We start from the raw sequence: 16,050 nt of genomic DNA on the forward strand, positions 1-16,050 counted from the left end.
CAGTTGGCAGCGGGTCTCTCTTATTGTCTCCCAGAGAGCCGCTGTTCTTCCCTGCAGCCTTATCTCCGCAGACACGCCACTGGCAGCATACGAAGCAGCGTGGAGACCGACAACAAAAACCACAGACAGCGTGTACATATCTGACTGCGGCTTTCCCCTCCCCTCTCTGCCTCAAGTATCCTCGAGCCCACAGCCAAATGACCCGACAGCCTGCTGCTAACCCAGCAAGGCCAGTATTGACTATGCAGTCCCACCCCTCCCTCCTCCCTGCCACCACTAGGTTAGGGGCAGAGTGGGGGGCTGGCGTCATTGTGAGAAGGCCGGTGTGCTGTGGATCCCGACTTAGAGCACAATAGTCAGGTATACCGTGAAAATATTAACAGTTACTTGAGCATGGCTGCTTTCTCTCACCCCAGTAGTACAATACAAATAATAGATCAATACCAATCCAAAACACATCTTAATTATATATATTTTTTTTATCTACACCCAGTTTGGATACAGTATCTGCTAGCTCCAGATAACAGGAGACAGAATGGGCTGTCGAATAAAAGGATGAAACCATCCATTTTTATGCAACTGGCCCCATGTTGAAGACACACACCTGCACTCACAGAGACACGCAGACACAGCTAAGACATCTCTCATGGATAAACATGAACCTCCTCTACATCATAGTTGCAGAGAGCAGGATGTTTGAATTCTCTGTCAGAACGCCAAATGAAAGCTTACAAAACTGCTGCATGGCCAGCAACTGCCCATGGTACTGAAGAGTATATGTACTTCACTATTCTCCATTAGTTAAGACTGAGATGAGAAGGAGCAAAGCCAATCACACTCGAGATTTGTCAACATAATTCTTGAGGTGGAAAACTTTATCAAGGGTATCAATAAACTTCAGAATTTCACAATGGACATTTCTGTTGAGAACAGAGATCTTTTCCCAGTACATTTATAGTTGCCAGAGTATATATTAATGTGCTGCGATTACTAAAGCTGTGTGAAAGTTTGGCAATTTGAGACAGCAGATATAATTTAAATCTTCACGCAACAAAGCTCTGAAAATGTGGGCAGCTCAGAAGTGGCACCAAAATAATCAGTTCCCGGGAGTTAGAACGAAAGACGGAGAGAGAGAGAGAGAGAGAGAGAGAGAGAGAGAGAGAGAGAGAGAGAGAGAGAGAGAGAGAGAGCGAGAAAGAGAAGGAAAAAAGACAAAGAGAGAAACAGTCCACTTTAATCCTAACACATTCATCTCTGCTATCCTTTTCAATTACCTCAGTTGTTTCTTGGTACTGAGCTACGAGCAAGGCCTAAGATTACAACTGCCATTGTACCACTAATGTGAAACAACCAAAATAAAAGTTTTTCAGTCTGATTAGGATCACAAGGGTGGTGGTGGTTTGGGGGGGGGGCTTTTATTTTGAAAGTGCTGAATTGTACAGCTTTCTATCTCTGAGCCAGGCCTAGATCTGTATGTGGGAAAAATTGGATTCCTTTAAGATTCAGAGATGTCTATGCCTGCCTAGTTTTACATTTGTATGGAAATTAAGAGATAATAATCGGCTTCCTGGTAAATATTCTCTGTTGAATTGGATCAGCACTTCTTCCCTTTTCTCTATTTTTTAGTGGAAAGTCAAAGTGAAAATTCCTGTGTAGGTGTCAGAGAAGACAGAGGGTTTTAGGCTGAGTGAAGGCAGGAGGGAATCTGCCAGCTACTTCCTCATCCAGAACGGAGTTGAGCAAATCAAACAAACAAGCGATCAGAGGAATCAGGGTGTGTCTCCGCCCCCGCAGCCAGCCCACGCTACTGTCACAGCCGCTTGGCCCTAATTGACATTGAAAGTTAAATATGGGCCGTTCAACGGTTCACCGGCAGAATTTGCATTGCCATACATGGTAAATCATTAGTGATAAGGCCTTGTCCTTGCCAGGCCCGATTTATGGCACACTCTCTGTCTCTTTTTCTCTTTGCTATCTCTCTGCACTCTCTCTCTCTCTCTCTCTCTCTCTCTCTCTCTCTCTCTAACACACACACACACACACACACACACTCTCCCTCTCTTCGTCTCATTCTCTCGCTCTATTGCTCTCTCTTGGGCCGCTGGCCATCTACACCATTAGCTGATCAGGGATCTCACCCTGCCAGTCCAGCGAGGGAGAAATACACACACACACACTTCCTCACTCACACATCTGACGGAGCAACTCAGCTTTATTTCCTTAGAGAGAGACAGACTATATATCCTGCTTACCTCCTCACAAGGAGAGAGCCATGCAGCTGCATAGCATCTGAAAATGTAATACAGTCAACTACATAAATTCTAGAAGACAACAACAAGATTTCCTTATCAGCATCTATAAATCCCTGCTGAACCTGGACCGAAAGACACATTTGCGCATGCGTGTGTGCACATTAACACGTGCACACAAACACACTCTTTCTGATCTGCGGATCAAGCAGCTCTTTCTCTGATCACTCACCTCATTGTTCATCAGTCTGTAATAGCCAGATTTTAAAACAATGTCAAGTGTCGGAAGTTCATTGCACACGCACACGCACACCCAAATGCCCTCCATCCTTCTCTCTCTCGTTCCTGTCCTCTCTCTGTTTGTTTCTTGCTTTCTCTGTCAATAGTATTATTGACATAATTGATAAAGCTACATCATTGAGTGATCGCCCATTTGAAAACAAAACCAAGAAATAGTACATAACATTAGTATGTACCATAAGTATACAATAAATGACGAGAGTAGTCATAAGAAAGTAGAACATGAACCAGGCCAGAACAGTCTGTTCCAGGTTAAATAGCTAAATGTGAAGAACAAATTGGCTCCACAAACAGGCTGGATGAGTACATGGCAGGCACACCACTAAGAGTACAACCCACAATCATGACATCCTCATAGAAATACACATACAAGTTGATACAAAACACGTCTTATAAGAATTTTGTGTGCACTATGAATATATTTAATCACGCATCCATTGTTTTCAAAATAAAAGCCTTCACACGGAACTGACTGTGTTCTTTGTGAGGTATTCTTCATGCTAAGATTGTTGAGTTAGAGGTGACTGAGCGTTTGAGCAGGCTGTTAAATGCAGCAGCTCTGTCACTAATTGGACAACCCCATGGTGAATGAGAGGCTGTGGTTGGCTGTAACATCTGACCGGCTCGCCTTGGTTCCTGATTTGTTATTATGCCTGACAGGGCCTGGCCCAGACCCCTAATTGGGCCAATATGGGAATGGTAAATCTGACTACTGGTTGAAGGTGTAGGAAGAGGAGTTTAGAAAGTACAGATCATGATTATTAGCTGTGGGTATCTTGAAGAAAAACTTGCTTATGGTATTTTTATATTGTGTTGTTGTGGGCTTGTGCAGTTGGATCAAATTTGGAAAAGGATGTAAATCACAGTTTTTCCAGACGGTTCTTGATTATGGTTACCGTTGAGGGCCATCAGTGTCTCCAGTGTTTCCAGTTATCAGAATGTAATACTGACTGTGGTTTCCTGTAGATGATTTATCTCCATTACTCTCTGATGGACTTAAAACAAACACCCATCACATTTAATTCATTCAGCAGATGTTTTCATCCAAAGCAACCTCCAAAGATTAAGAAAAAGATTAAGGCTCGGAAGTGCATAGTTCTACAGCATTTCAGTGGTAAAAGAACGATAATTTTTACTTGCAACATTGCAAAGGAACCACGTCTCAGCTACCAGGCACAGTAAACATAAATAATACTACAGTGCTAATGAGTGTTTACTTCTGGGCTGTGTGTGTGTGTGTGTGTGTGTGTGTGTGTGTGTGGGTGTGGGTGTGGGTGTGGGGGTGTGTCTGCACTGCAGATCGAACAGTAGAGCTGGTAAAGCTGATTGAGTGGCTCAGTTGCATGGTTCTGGTGATTTGGCTGTCAGTTCTTCAGAGACTTCCAGACTGTGTCTGAATCCAAGAGGAACAATCAATCGATCAAACATTGAGATGACAAATTTACATGGCATATCTTCTACAAATAACGTAATCCAAATGCACTTCCAAGGCAACAAGATACAGTCTGGAAAAGTTTGACAAAATTCATAAACCCCTAACCAGATCTAGGATGAAAAACACTGAAATAGAAACGAAAGGCAGCACCAAATAGCAACAGAACAACAAACAAAGATCTGAACCAGTTAGTAGGTACAGGGTAACTGAGTGGGTCCAGGCAGCTATATCATCTCTCTGTAAAGCTCCAGTTTATCCTTCAGAACTCTCTTCCCACTGGCAGTACAAGATTCCATGCTTTTTACCTAAAGGCAGTAGAACACGTGTTTGTTTGTTTGTGTGTGTGTCTAAGCCTTTGATGTTGGGTTTACGGTTGAACCAAAACATTCCTGAAGTGAACGTGGTTCTAATCACAGAGACAGCAAATGTTCAATCATACACAAGCAGAGTCCAGCAAAGCGTATCTTTAAAAGAGCACACATGCAGATGAGAGGAGTGTAAAGAAGGGAGAGAAGAACAAGAGAAGAGAGGGGAGTAACTATTAGGAGTGGGGGAAAAGAGAGGACAGGAGAGAGAAGAGAGCCTAACACGAGAACCACTTATTGCTAAAAATGCCTACAGGGACAGAACCTGGACAAGAAACCAAAGCGCACCACAGATTATAAAAGTATATATTTTGTCCCATGTTTACCTCTCGAATCAAAGAAAACAAAACAACAGCAGCAAAAAAAAACATGGCCTTTTTCCCATTTGTAGTTTGGCGCTGAACAAATTGACTGAGTGGCCCTGCAACATACAGTAACATCAAAGCAATCAACCCCCATGCCTGATACTAGCAGCAAAGGGCAGGACATTCTGTCTTGTATAACGCTATAATGAAAGAAAGGCAGAATGCTAGGAGCTGCAATTTCATGGTTGCTAGAGCCAGTGAGGGAGAGGTGGTATTATGGCTGTAACCCAGCTCAAGTTAACAGAGACCAATACGAGGCCAGAGGGGTCTATTGTCTATCTATATTGGGTCTATTGTGAGTCTATTGGTAGTCTACTGCTACAGAGGTTTTGTGTGTCCAGTGGGTCTGTGAAGATGTGAGAGGATGTATTGTACCGCAGTGTGTTTTTGTGTGTCCATGCAGAAGGAGCTAGGGGCAGCTGATGTGCCATTCTTTCAAGTGTGATGTCACCCGAGCTGCAAGGCAACAAGCTGAACACTCTGATACAGAGGTGGTGCAGCACACAGGGGTGGGGCAGCCTCTGATGTGCTCATGCTGAGACAAATCAAATATATGAACATCCAACAGTTGGCTAATGACACAGATCAATGTGGGCTGGTGGAGCTACAGTACCTTCTGAAATGGACGGACTATCATATATGTCGGAAATCAAAAGACCTGTCAAGAAATTGTATTGTTTGACAGTTTGACAATCATGTCCATCATTGTTTTCTTCCTTTGATTGATTAGTTTGGCTGAACTGTTTACAACAGTGAGGATTACAGAGAAACAAATACCATTGGGAGAAACCCAATTTCAGATCCTCATCAGAGACACCATGGGAACTGCCGGGCAGGGTGGGGTGCAGGGAGAGAGAGAGGGAGAGCACTCAGCAGGAAGCAGGTCTTGTTAGAGTATTGCAGGAACAAAGTAAACCAACCGTCTCAGGACAGCCAATTAGAGGGATTGTTCGGGGGAGAGAGAGAAAAAGAAAGAGAGAGGGCGAGGAGGAGAGAGAGAAAGAAAGGGAGGGGGTGAGAGAGAGAGATAGTGAGAATGGGTGTTTACTTGAGCTAGCTGCCTTTCCCTGGCTCATCCTTCACCCTCCATCTCTCCATTTCTCCGTCTCTCTCTTTCTCTTTTACTGTTTCTCTCCACCCTGTAAATCCCGCCACCCTCTTTCACTCTCAATCTCTCTCCCTATCTCTCTCTTTCTCTCTCTCTCTCTTTCTCTCTCTTTCTTTCTCTTTCTCTCTCTCTCTCCAGATTGTTGGCAACTAAGAGGAGAGCTGCCTCTGGACATGTGTGGTCATCGTATAATCCCATTCACAAAACTGTTGGCCCTTACTGCCCTCCTCAGCTGCCAACTCATCCAGCCTAAATCCAGCTAGTTAAAAGGCGATACAGCTAAACAGGGCCCTGACTGCAGATAACAGTTTGTGTTTGATGGTAAACCAATGGATATTCATTTAGATATGTCGGGTGATGAGGGGGCAAGCCGAAATGAATTAGATTCTCCATCGTGTTCTGGGGGGAGTCTGATACCCTCGGATAAATATCCTTGGATATTTACCTGCCGACTGTCATGTTTTGCTCTTTTCATCAACAATGCCTCTACCCAATTACTGGATCAAGTCTGTATTGGCTCTCCGGCTCATTAAATATTGTTGATGTGAATCAAAATAAGAACTAAATATTGGTTTATTTCAAGAACACTGTTGGGTATAGCACATTCAATTCACCCTGACTTCTAAAACTAAAGTTGGTAGCTTTACAGCGTGCTGGAGGGTATTATGTGTCTATACCAGATTCTGTTAGGAGGTGCTAGAACAATCCCGTACTCTGCACACATATAAATGCTATCTCTCCCCAGAGACAGGAGACTTAGCCACAGGTTGGTAGGGTGTTTGAAGGACATGGGAAGATAACAGCAACAACCTCTGCTCCCCCTCATTAGAATGAAGGGAGCAGAGGTGTTACTGCTGATTAGAATCACCTCCATCTCTAAAGGAGGAGATACCTAACTAGATTGCTCCTCTCAAGGTTTCTTTCATTTTTTCTATTTGAGTTTTCCTGGGAGTTTTTGCTTGTCATCTTTGAGGGTTTTGGTTGGTTTTAGTTGCAGTTCTATGGGCGCATGTGAAGCCATCTGTGACATTGCTTGTAAAAAGGGTTTCGCAAATATAATGTGATTTGACTTGATCAGAAAGCTGGACTGCAGGTGGCTGAGAGGGTACAGGATGACCCCAATAACCTGCAGGCTATCAGCTATTGTTCCTAATATTCAGTTAGACTTCTGCAACCAAAGAAAATTCTAAGTAGCTCTAAACTAATCCACATTATTTTAATAATAAAAAAGTATTCAAATAGATTGATAACCTGTATCTTCAAAAATTCATGACTTGGTGCTATCATTTCATACACTGCAAAACTCTTAAGATGGAACTAAATGTTCTAGACCTCTTCACTCTTACAGTAGGTTTCCAGAGCTGATGAAAATGTACAAATGGTGTGTAAATTGCTCATGGAATCATTTACAGCATGTCACCAACATACAGCACTGTAAGTGCAACAGAACCATACTTAGGTATGACTATCGGAGACGGCACCTTGTTTCAAAGCAGGTGTTTGGACAGAGCAGAGTCATTAGAGCACTCAAGAGACTTGCAGCCGCGATTGGCATAATCAGGACTGTTGCTGTTGAAGGTCGACACTGGCAGACAGAGGACTTTGCTTCCACTCTTTTATATACTTTGATAAAAAGCTTTTAGTCGATAAAGGCCAGCGATGTCTGGATTAATCTTGACACACATCACCCATAATCAGAGCCTACAGACCAGGCCATGCAATATTGAGTGATGTTGTTTCAGCTAGCGCACGCTGCAGGGATCACAGAGAGGTCTAAAAGAGTACTTTGCATTTACCACACACTTACTGTAAGAAGCTCATTATTTCAGATGGAGCATTCAAACATATGGGTTGATGCAAAGTATCCGAGTTGCGATGATCGATAGCATTTAAACATTTCATAACCATTTTTACTTCACGAGATCTGATGCGACTAAAACGTATTTCTCGAATTACTGAACAGACTGACTTGAATCGATACTACATGTGTGTGTGTGTGTGTGCGTGTGGGCATGTGTGTGGGTGTGTGTAACAGCAGACCTCTTATTCAGTCATGGATTGTGAACATAACCAACATTTAGACAGAAAGATTGCAAACTGGCTCTGTGGTGGTGCTGTACACTGATGGAAAGAAGTGAAGGAAAAATAACCTCACAGACACAGTAGTTTTCTGAAGTGTGTGAAAACACACAGCCTTGTAATACTGTTTCAGAATGGTTGCTTGGCTTCAAAATGTGATACATTGTAGATAAAGTCAAGTTAGGAAAAGTCTACTACAGATTTGTATAGGAAAGTAATATTATATTTGTATGGTAGAGTAATAATGTTTTATTGTAATGTAATATTTATTGTCTGAAAGAGGCCTTTAGAGATGATCGATGGGAGAGAGGAGGCCATTGTTCTTACTCTGTCCTCACTGCCAGAGTGAAAGAGAATCCAGACACAGTTGATATGCAAACACACACATGCACAAACACACACACATCTTGTGTTTCTTTGCAGCAATCACACAACTAACTGGAGTCCTGCTCCGGTCTCACCCAGAAATGTCACTACCACCGTTCTCTTCAGAATGCCATTCACAAAATGTCAAAGGAAAACCAAAGAGAGCTTTCACACCATCGGAGGAGGCTAGCAGATCAGTCTGTATCACTTTCCCTCCCTTCTTCCTTTTCTCTCACTGTATATTATGTATTTCTGTGAATTTTTATTTTTCGCAGTTGAAGCCAAATTGGCTTCGTTTCGGACAGAAAAGCTCACACACAAAAAACTGAGAGAGAAAGATAGAGGCAGAGGGAAAGAGAGAGGGACAAGTGGGGTCGGTGGATAGCAAGAAACATTTTACAGAGACGGAAAAGTTGTAGAAAAACTGAAGGAAAGAGAGAGAACGAATGAAAGAGTGAGAAAGAGAGATGAGAGTGAGAAAACGATAACACATGTCAGGGTAAAGATAGGAAAAGAGAGGAAAAGAGAAAGAGAGAGGGGGTGGGCAGCATCTGAGCGAAAAGGAAGGTGGAAAGAGGAAAGTGTTTGAGATAGAGAGCCTCATAAATCAAGTGAAGGTGAGAGTGCTGAATCAGGGTTGATTGTGCCTGGGAGAGACAATAAGCCCTGTAATCATCCCCCTCTGTAGACCCGGTCCCACAATTATCTGCCCATACCTGACTGACGCAACACAAAGGCCAGGATCCATCTCACTCTGCCACACACACACACACACACACACACACACACACACACACACAAGGACACAAAGACTCATACATGAACATACAGCACACTAGGGACGGGAATCTTTTGGTACGTCCCGATTCTAATCGATTCTTGGGGTCACAATTCAATTAAAAATCTAATCAACTCGATTCACAATTTGTAATCTAATTTTGATTTAATATATGCTTACATTTGATTCCAGTTTGCTGTTTAGTGTTACCTGTTTCTATTTGACTGTTATAGGCAGTTAAGTATTGAAGAAAAAAAATCCCAATGCATCAAAACCTTGAAATGTATTGTTTTTCTTGCAGTTTAGTAAACTTCTTGCTTTATATATATATATATATATATGTATAAAAAAATGTGAATTGATATGAATCGCTAGAAGACTGAATCACGATTCAAATGCAAATCGATTTTTCTCCCACCCCTACAGCACATATACACACAAACACATAGACACACAAAAGACACACAATCTTCTTCTTAATATCCCTGATTTCTGTCAAATGTAGGCCTTTTATTCAGGCCAATCAACACTAATCATACACAGCTCTCTTCATTAAGGTTCATAACCTGAGTCATAACCTTTGCTTTCAAGACACTTTGACACACCACCCCCCATCCCCCCCCCCCCCCCCCCCCACACACACACACACACACACTCAACCTTGGCCGCAAATGTACCTTAATTTCAGGCTGGAACATCAGGTTGAACCTGCAGGCTGGCCCTCTTTAGATGAAAGCACTAAAGCCTAAAAGCTATCTCTGCACAGCCAATATGGCAGTCTAATGCATGTAGGGGACTGGTAATTAATCTAGTCTACTGACTGAATAAAAAGGTTGTGTGGAAGTGAACTGCTGATTCCTTTCTTTTTAGTTGAAACGCTGCCCTCCTCTTGGAACGGAAGGATTGCAAATCTGCCCCCAGTGTTGGTGTGTGCGTGTGTGTATGTGTGAGACACAGATTTTATTTACCGTTTACAGGTTTGCAAAAGCACTTGACATGAACATTCGGAGGAACATGTCTGTGTGTTTGTTCCTTGTTTGGGGACATCACTGTTTATTGGTTTCACTGACAAAGCAGAGAACACAAAGTCAAATATCTGTCTGGGGTAATTGGTTTTAAAGAGCATTCCAAATGATGAATTTGTATTTCCTTTGCTTTCATTGTCTGTTACTCTTTTGATGTTTTAAGATTATTTATTTTTTTCCACCCCCCCAAGTAAGTCAGGGTTGGCATATAAAGTATTTGCAATATGCTCAAATGCTATAATTAGTTTTCTTTTATCAACCAAGTTTCTCTGTAATGGGGGTGTTAGGTAGGGAATGCAAGGACAAATGGGGGGAATAGTCTTCCTTTCATTTTCCAGGGCACCAAAAACAACACAAAATGACGGACACCAGCACGTCTACCTTAACAGCACAAGGCATCAAGCTAAATCTACATGAAACGTCCTCTAACATCAGAAGAGAAAATGGATGAAAGACACCATCCAAATCCACCACTGTGTATTTCACTTGGATGTCTTGTCTATTCAAGTGAGAGATCATGATGCCCCATCCTTTAGTGGGGAGACAATTCTGAGTCAATAGCATTGATCTTTTTTTTATTTCAAAGCATTTTAAAGTGTTTGTTTTGCTTTGCAGTTGGCTCTTAAATGACTGGTATTTATTTTAGTTTTACACAACATATTTCACAGGTTTACCTTTCTGAGGAAGACGAAAGACCAAATATTCCAAGTTCACAAGCCCTCAACAGACAACAGAGCATGACATGTTCTGAAACAAGTGCACCCCAAGTTTTTGACTGTATTGATGAATGTTATTAGACTGTGGTGTGAAATAGTGAGTCAGGAGCTGGACTTCCTGATAGGCCGTAGATCTCTGACACACCTGTCTGTGATAAGCCAGGTATCAGACTCCCCCAGAACACGATGGAGAGCATCAATAAACTTATTTAACACTCCCCGCGGAGCCTGTGTCCTCGTCTAATCACATCTCCTGTTCCCCTTTCAGCAGTCAGGAGGGGTAAAGGTGTGAGGTGAGGAAAGGGAAGGGGAGGAGAGGAGAAGAGAGGAGATCAGAGAGGAGAAGAGAGAAGAAAAGATTGAGAGGAGGTGAGAAGAAAGCAGAGAAGTGAGGTAAAGCGGAAAGGAGAGGAGAAAGTAGGAGGGGAGGGAGGAGAAGAGAGGCGAAGAAAGGAGGAGAGAGGAAAGGAGAGGAGAAAGTATCACAGAGGAAACCCACTACTGTGAGTATACTAGAGGGTTACGACCTTTCCTTAATGAGCAAATAAATCCACAGACCTTCAGGGCAACACAGGCCCTTACAACAACAGTACAGTGTAGGAGGGGCTGTCAGCCACCGTACATCATTTCAAACTCATAGTGCTGTATATGTAAATCAGTCAGTCTGTCAGTCCTACATCCATCCAAGTTCTTAATATGTGTGTGTGTTTGCACGTGTGCGTCCATTGGCATGTGTAACGTCTGTGCGTGTGCGTTTTGTTCTGTATCCTCACCTCTGTCTGTGTCATACAGGTAGACAAACTTCTGCCACTTGTAGTGAGACAGCATGCTTAGCACTGCCCCCCGGAGGGCGGGCCTCATCTGGATGACAAACTGGACCTCGTTGTCGGTGGGGTAGGACGGCGTGACAAAGGAGGTGTGCAGGGCGCCGCAGAAGGACGTCAGTGTGTTCATTGACTTCTTGTCGTAGAAGCCGAAGATGGCATACACGCCCCTGGAGAACTGGGAGCAGACTGGAGGTGGGGGAGGGGTGGAGTAAGGTGGGGAGGAAGAGAAGAGAGAGAGGAGATGGGAGGGGAGAGATTGAGAGTGGTCAAACACATTCTGCATAACTGAGGCAACATGCTGTGTATTTGTGCGTGTGTGTGCAAGTGTGTGGTGAAACCCACACACACACACACACACAATACACATGTATTAGCAACACTGGAGACTGCTTGCTTCTTGTGGTAGAAAGATTCTATAACCACCATTTGGAGAATGAGACTTTCAGTTATACAAGGATTAATCTTGATTAGACTTCCATTTGCATGAAGTGACATATCTCCATGTGGGAAAATCCCACTCATATTTCCATGCCTGTCTGTCATGGTCTCTGGGAAAAGATCATTGACTGTTAGCTAAGAGTAACTCACATGCACACTGGCACTAATTTTTTTTACAATTCAGGTGTGCACACTTACAACTTCCTCTGTGTGTTTTTCTTTCTTTCTCACTGTTGCTCTCTCTTCTCTGGCTCTGCCTGGTTGTTATTATAAGATAATTAGGAAAGTGAAAGAGGTCACTGCTGTGTGTGTGCGTATGTGTGTGTGTGTGTGTGTGTGTGTGTGTGTGTGTGCGTGTGTGTGTGTGTGTGTGTGTGTGTGGAAGTGTCTACTTCCATTTTTGGAAGTAGAAGTGCGCTCTTCATATTACTAAGCAAGGTTGAGCCAGGTCCACTTTCTCTTAGAGGCCTCTTCATTCAGGCCAGAGCAGAACTGACACGCACAGCTGCTCTGGGTGACTGGGCCTGACAAACACTCTCACACTATTTATCTCTCTCTCTCTCTCTCTCTCTCTCTCTCTCTCTCTCTCTCTCTCTCTCTCTCTCTCTCTCTCTCTCTTCAGCTGTCCTTTGCTTCTTAGTTTAGCTTTCAATTAGCTCTTGCTTCTTTAACAGATATGTCTTCCCTTCCCTTCTCCATCCTTTCTTCATTTCTTTCTCTCCTATTAGTGACAGCATATCTGCTATGCTGAGCCTTTCACTTTCAGCCCACTGGTCTCTCTTTCTCTCTCTTGCTATCTGTTCCTCCTTTATGCTATCTGCTCCCAGGGATATCTCAGTGGATCCAGCCCCCTTCCTCTCACCCCCCCCCCTCTCTCTCTCTCTCTCTCTCTCTTCTCTCTCTCTCTCTCTCTCTCTCTCTCTCTCTCTCTCTCTCAGGCATACAGACACACACACACTAACTAACTAACTTGCCTCACATCTATATCTGCTCTCCTTTTGCGGTCCGTCTTCCTTCTTGCCATCTGCTAGTTCCACATACCCTCTCTTCAAGTGGAGCAGTCTCTGCCTCCTTCTCTCTCTCTCTGTTTTTTTTCTTTCTCTATCTACCCAGCCACCACTCTAAATGTTCTGCCCTCATCCGACTGTTTCCCCATTATATCACCCTGCTCCATGCCTGTGCCCGTTCAGAGTGTAGTAGACCAGACCAGACCGGCGAAGAGTTTCTACCCCAGGCCAGAGTGAGGCTGGCCCAGGATAGGAGACATGCTTAGTGGAGCAGCAGCACTCTCCATTTACCCAGCAACCAGCCTCTGCCACTGCTTTAGTCTCAAACACTACACGGCCACAACCCCAGCCTCCACCCCAGTTTTGTTCAGTGCTTCCAATCTTAACCCCAGCCCCAGCTCCACACTTACACCAGCTCCAACCCTTGCCCCAGCTCCACCTCTAACTCCAGCCCAGACCCAAGTCTCAGTTCTCATTCTCAGCTCTCAGTCATGTTTCATCTCCAGCTTGAAGCCTCCAAGTAAAAGGTAAATAGATCTGTGTGAGAGGAATCAGGGCAAGCCTGATAACAGTGGATCACTTACTGATTCTTTGTGTAAAACCTCACATTTCAATAATGTTTATTTTACTCACCAGCCATGTTCTCTGGGAGTAGATGAGCACCAACAGACACACACACACTCACATACACACACACATATATGAATATATAGAGCACACGTGGCATGCCTAAGGACACAGACCTCTCCTTCTCCCTCTCCTTTTCCATCACTCTCCCCCCGCCACCCCTCTCTCTCTCTCTTTCTCTCTCTCCTCCTCCTCCTGCTGGAGGGGTTCTTCAGTTAACTGGTCAAACACACAGCGCTGTTAGGCTTTTTGACTCACTCTTGTGCTTTTGTGTGTGTCTCTGAATTTATGAAAATGTGTATGTGGTTTGTGTTTGGTTGAGTGTGTGCATGTTTTTGTTAGTGTGCGTGTGCGTGTGCCTAGCCTTAAAGACCATTACAGAGACACCTAGCCAAAGAGATTCTTAGAGAGAAACCTAGCCTTAGAGACGGCAGCAGACAGACCTAGCCTTGGAGACAGCTACAGAGACCTTGCCTCAGACACAGCTACAGAGAGAGCCATTAGACCATTAGAGATTGTGAGAGGCAGAAAGAGCCAGAGCACCTTGGTCTCCTGTCCTGCAGGCTAACAGCAGCCTGACATCCAGTGGGTACTATTAGCGCGCCCATGCGCCACCAAGCTATCCAAACGTTCCAATGCTCATTTTCAACTCCAGGCGCTTCACAACAGCAAAGCCAGCAAGTGCCTGGGAGCATGCCTCCATGTGAGGCTTTTAGTTTAAGGCTCTTCCAAGCACTGTCTACTGTGTCATTTAAAACAATGGAACAGCATTGCCTTTGTTTGAACAAAAATTGCCAGTGAATCCAGGGCTTGGCCTGGCTGTTTCCTAAACAGCCCCCTCCTCCTCCTTGCTGCTCTCTAGTATCTGGGTCTGCATGTTCTCAGAGTTACTGGAGACAACGGGACTGTTCTAGGGCCCAGGGAACTGGGAATGAACGCTGTAAATGTCACTGGTGATTACATCTCTTTAGCTGTTGTCCTCCCCTCAACCCTTCCAGGCTGCCTCCTCCTTCTCTTGCTTACTCGTTCTCTCTCTTTCTTTCTGTCCTTCCATCTCTTTTGTCTTCTTTCACCACCCCTTTCCCTGTCCCTCACCCTCTCCTTGTGTTTTATCTGATGTAGGCCTACCCCCGTTTCTTTCCTTCTCTCTTTTCACCCCGCCCCCCTCTGTCCTCTGTCCTCTTCTGAAGCCGGCGATGCTGTCACGAGGAGATAGCTCATAAGTGCTTTGGGGGGACGAGTGATGTTGCATCAGCCCCTTGTCGTTTGTAGATGCGAAGCGCCGCAAAGCGTTTTACTCAAATACTCCCCCCCCCACAATTTTTTTGTTGTTGCTAAAGTCTCGCCCCCGCCGATGTCCATGACACTTAAGGAGACGAGTGCTTCTGCTTCTCTCATCCCCGCATCACTTGGCATTGGCGTGTGTGTCCTCCCACGCACTCTCATCCTCCCCCCCTCCCATATTAGGAACCATCATCCTAAATATAATTAGAGGGAACAACTAGCCCCCATTTGAGTTAAACAGCTGGAAGAACACAAAGGGCCCTGAGGAGATGTGGACAAACACTGTGCTGTGTGGTGTGAACCTGGTTTGGGGAGGAGGTCATAAATCAGGGTGCATCGTGGAAGCATGGATTCCTGTCTAAGGGAGATACTCATAAAACACTCCTGTATCAGACACACTCAGGTCTGGTAAAGGCAATCTTTCGGTTTGTTACTGCTGGAGCGAGCTGCTGTGTGCATGTATGAGAGTGTATGAGTTTGTGTGTGTGTGTGCGTGTGTAGTAGTGTGTAGTGTTATGATGGACGACTAAGACATCAGGAGGGTTGGCCGGGAGACCGTCCCCCACTATCCCCGCCAAGCCTAGTTAATCCAGACCCCCTTTTACCAGCTGAGAGAGGATGGAACCTCCAGCCCAGCCCAGCACAGCATCACTGGAGCTGGGGAAAATCTTATAATGCTACCCCCACACTGCAGCCCTGCACAGTACAACCTTCCAGCCCAACAAAGCCTCCCTGGAGCTGGGGCCAGGACTCCAGGACCCCCCCCCCCCCCCCCCTCTATCAATAGATCACACCCCCCTCCATCTCTCTCACCCCATCCTCCTCACCGCTCTCCACTGCTCACACAGAGCATTGCCTTCCTCTTTCCCTTCATCTCTCTCTCTCTCTTTCTCTCTCTCTCTCTCTCTCTCTCTCCCTACCCCCATCTTCTCCACCACCATTACCTTGGCAGTCATGTCTATCAGCCCAACAGAGTGCATCAGAGTTCTGACTCCCCCCGAAATAAATTCTGAAGAAAAGAAAGGAGGATAGCAATGAGGAAACGGCGTATCCCTTAAGCCCGGATAGTGACGCTTCACCG

At 44.6% G+C, this 16,050-nt stretch overlaps 1 protein-coding gene across 1 annotated transcript in view; it reads right to left on the reverse strand.

The window, feature by feature from the left end:
* LOC146302845 (glutamate receptor 3-like) overlaps positions 1-16,050 on the reverse strand; it is an 81,627-nt gene that overhangs the window by 41,763 nt on the left and 23,814 nt on the right. The window contains exon 3 of the mRNA XM_084697315.1: positions 11,560-11,799. Within this exon, the coding sequence (XP_084553441.1) occupies positions 11,560-11,799 (240 nt within the window). The remainder of the gene's footprint in view (positions 1-11,559; positions 11,800-16,050) is intronic.

The sequence above is a fragment of the Hypomesus nipponensis genome, chromosome 1 (assembly GCF_054491055.1).
Source record: "Hypomesus nipponensis isolate SF chromosome 1, ASM5449105v1, whole genome shotgun sequence".
In the NCBI taxonomy this organism is placed as follows: Eukaryota; Metazoa; Chordata; class Actinopteri; order Osmeriformes; family Osmeridae; genus Hypomesus; species Hypomesus nipponensis.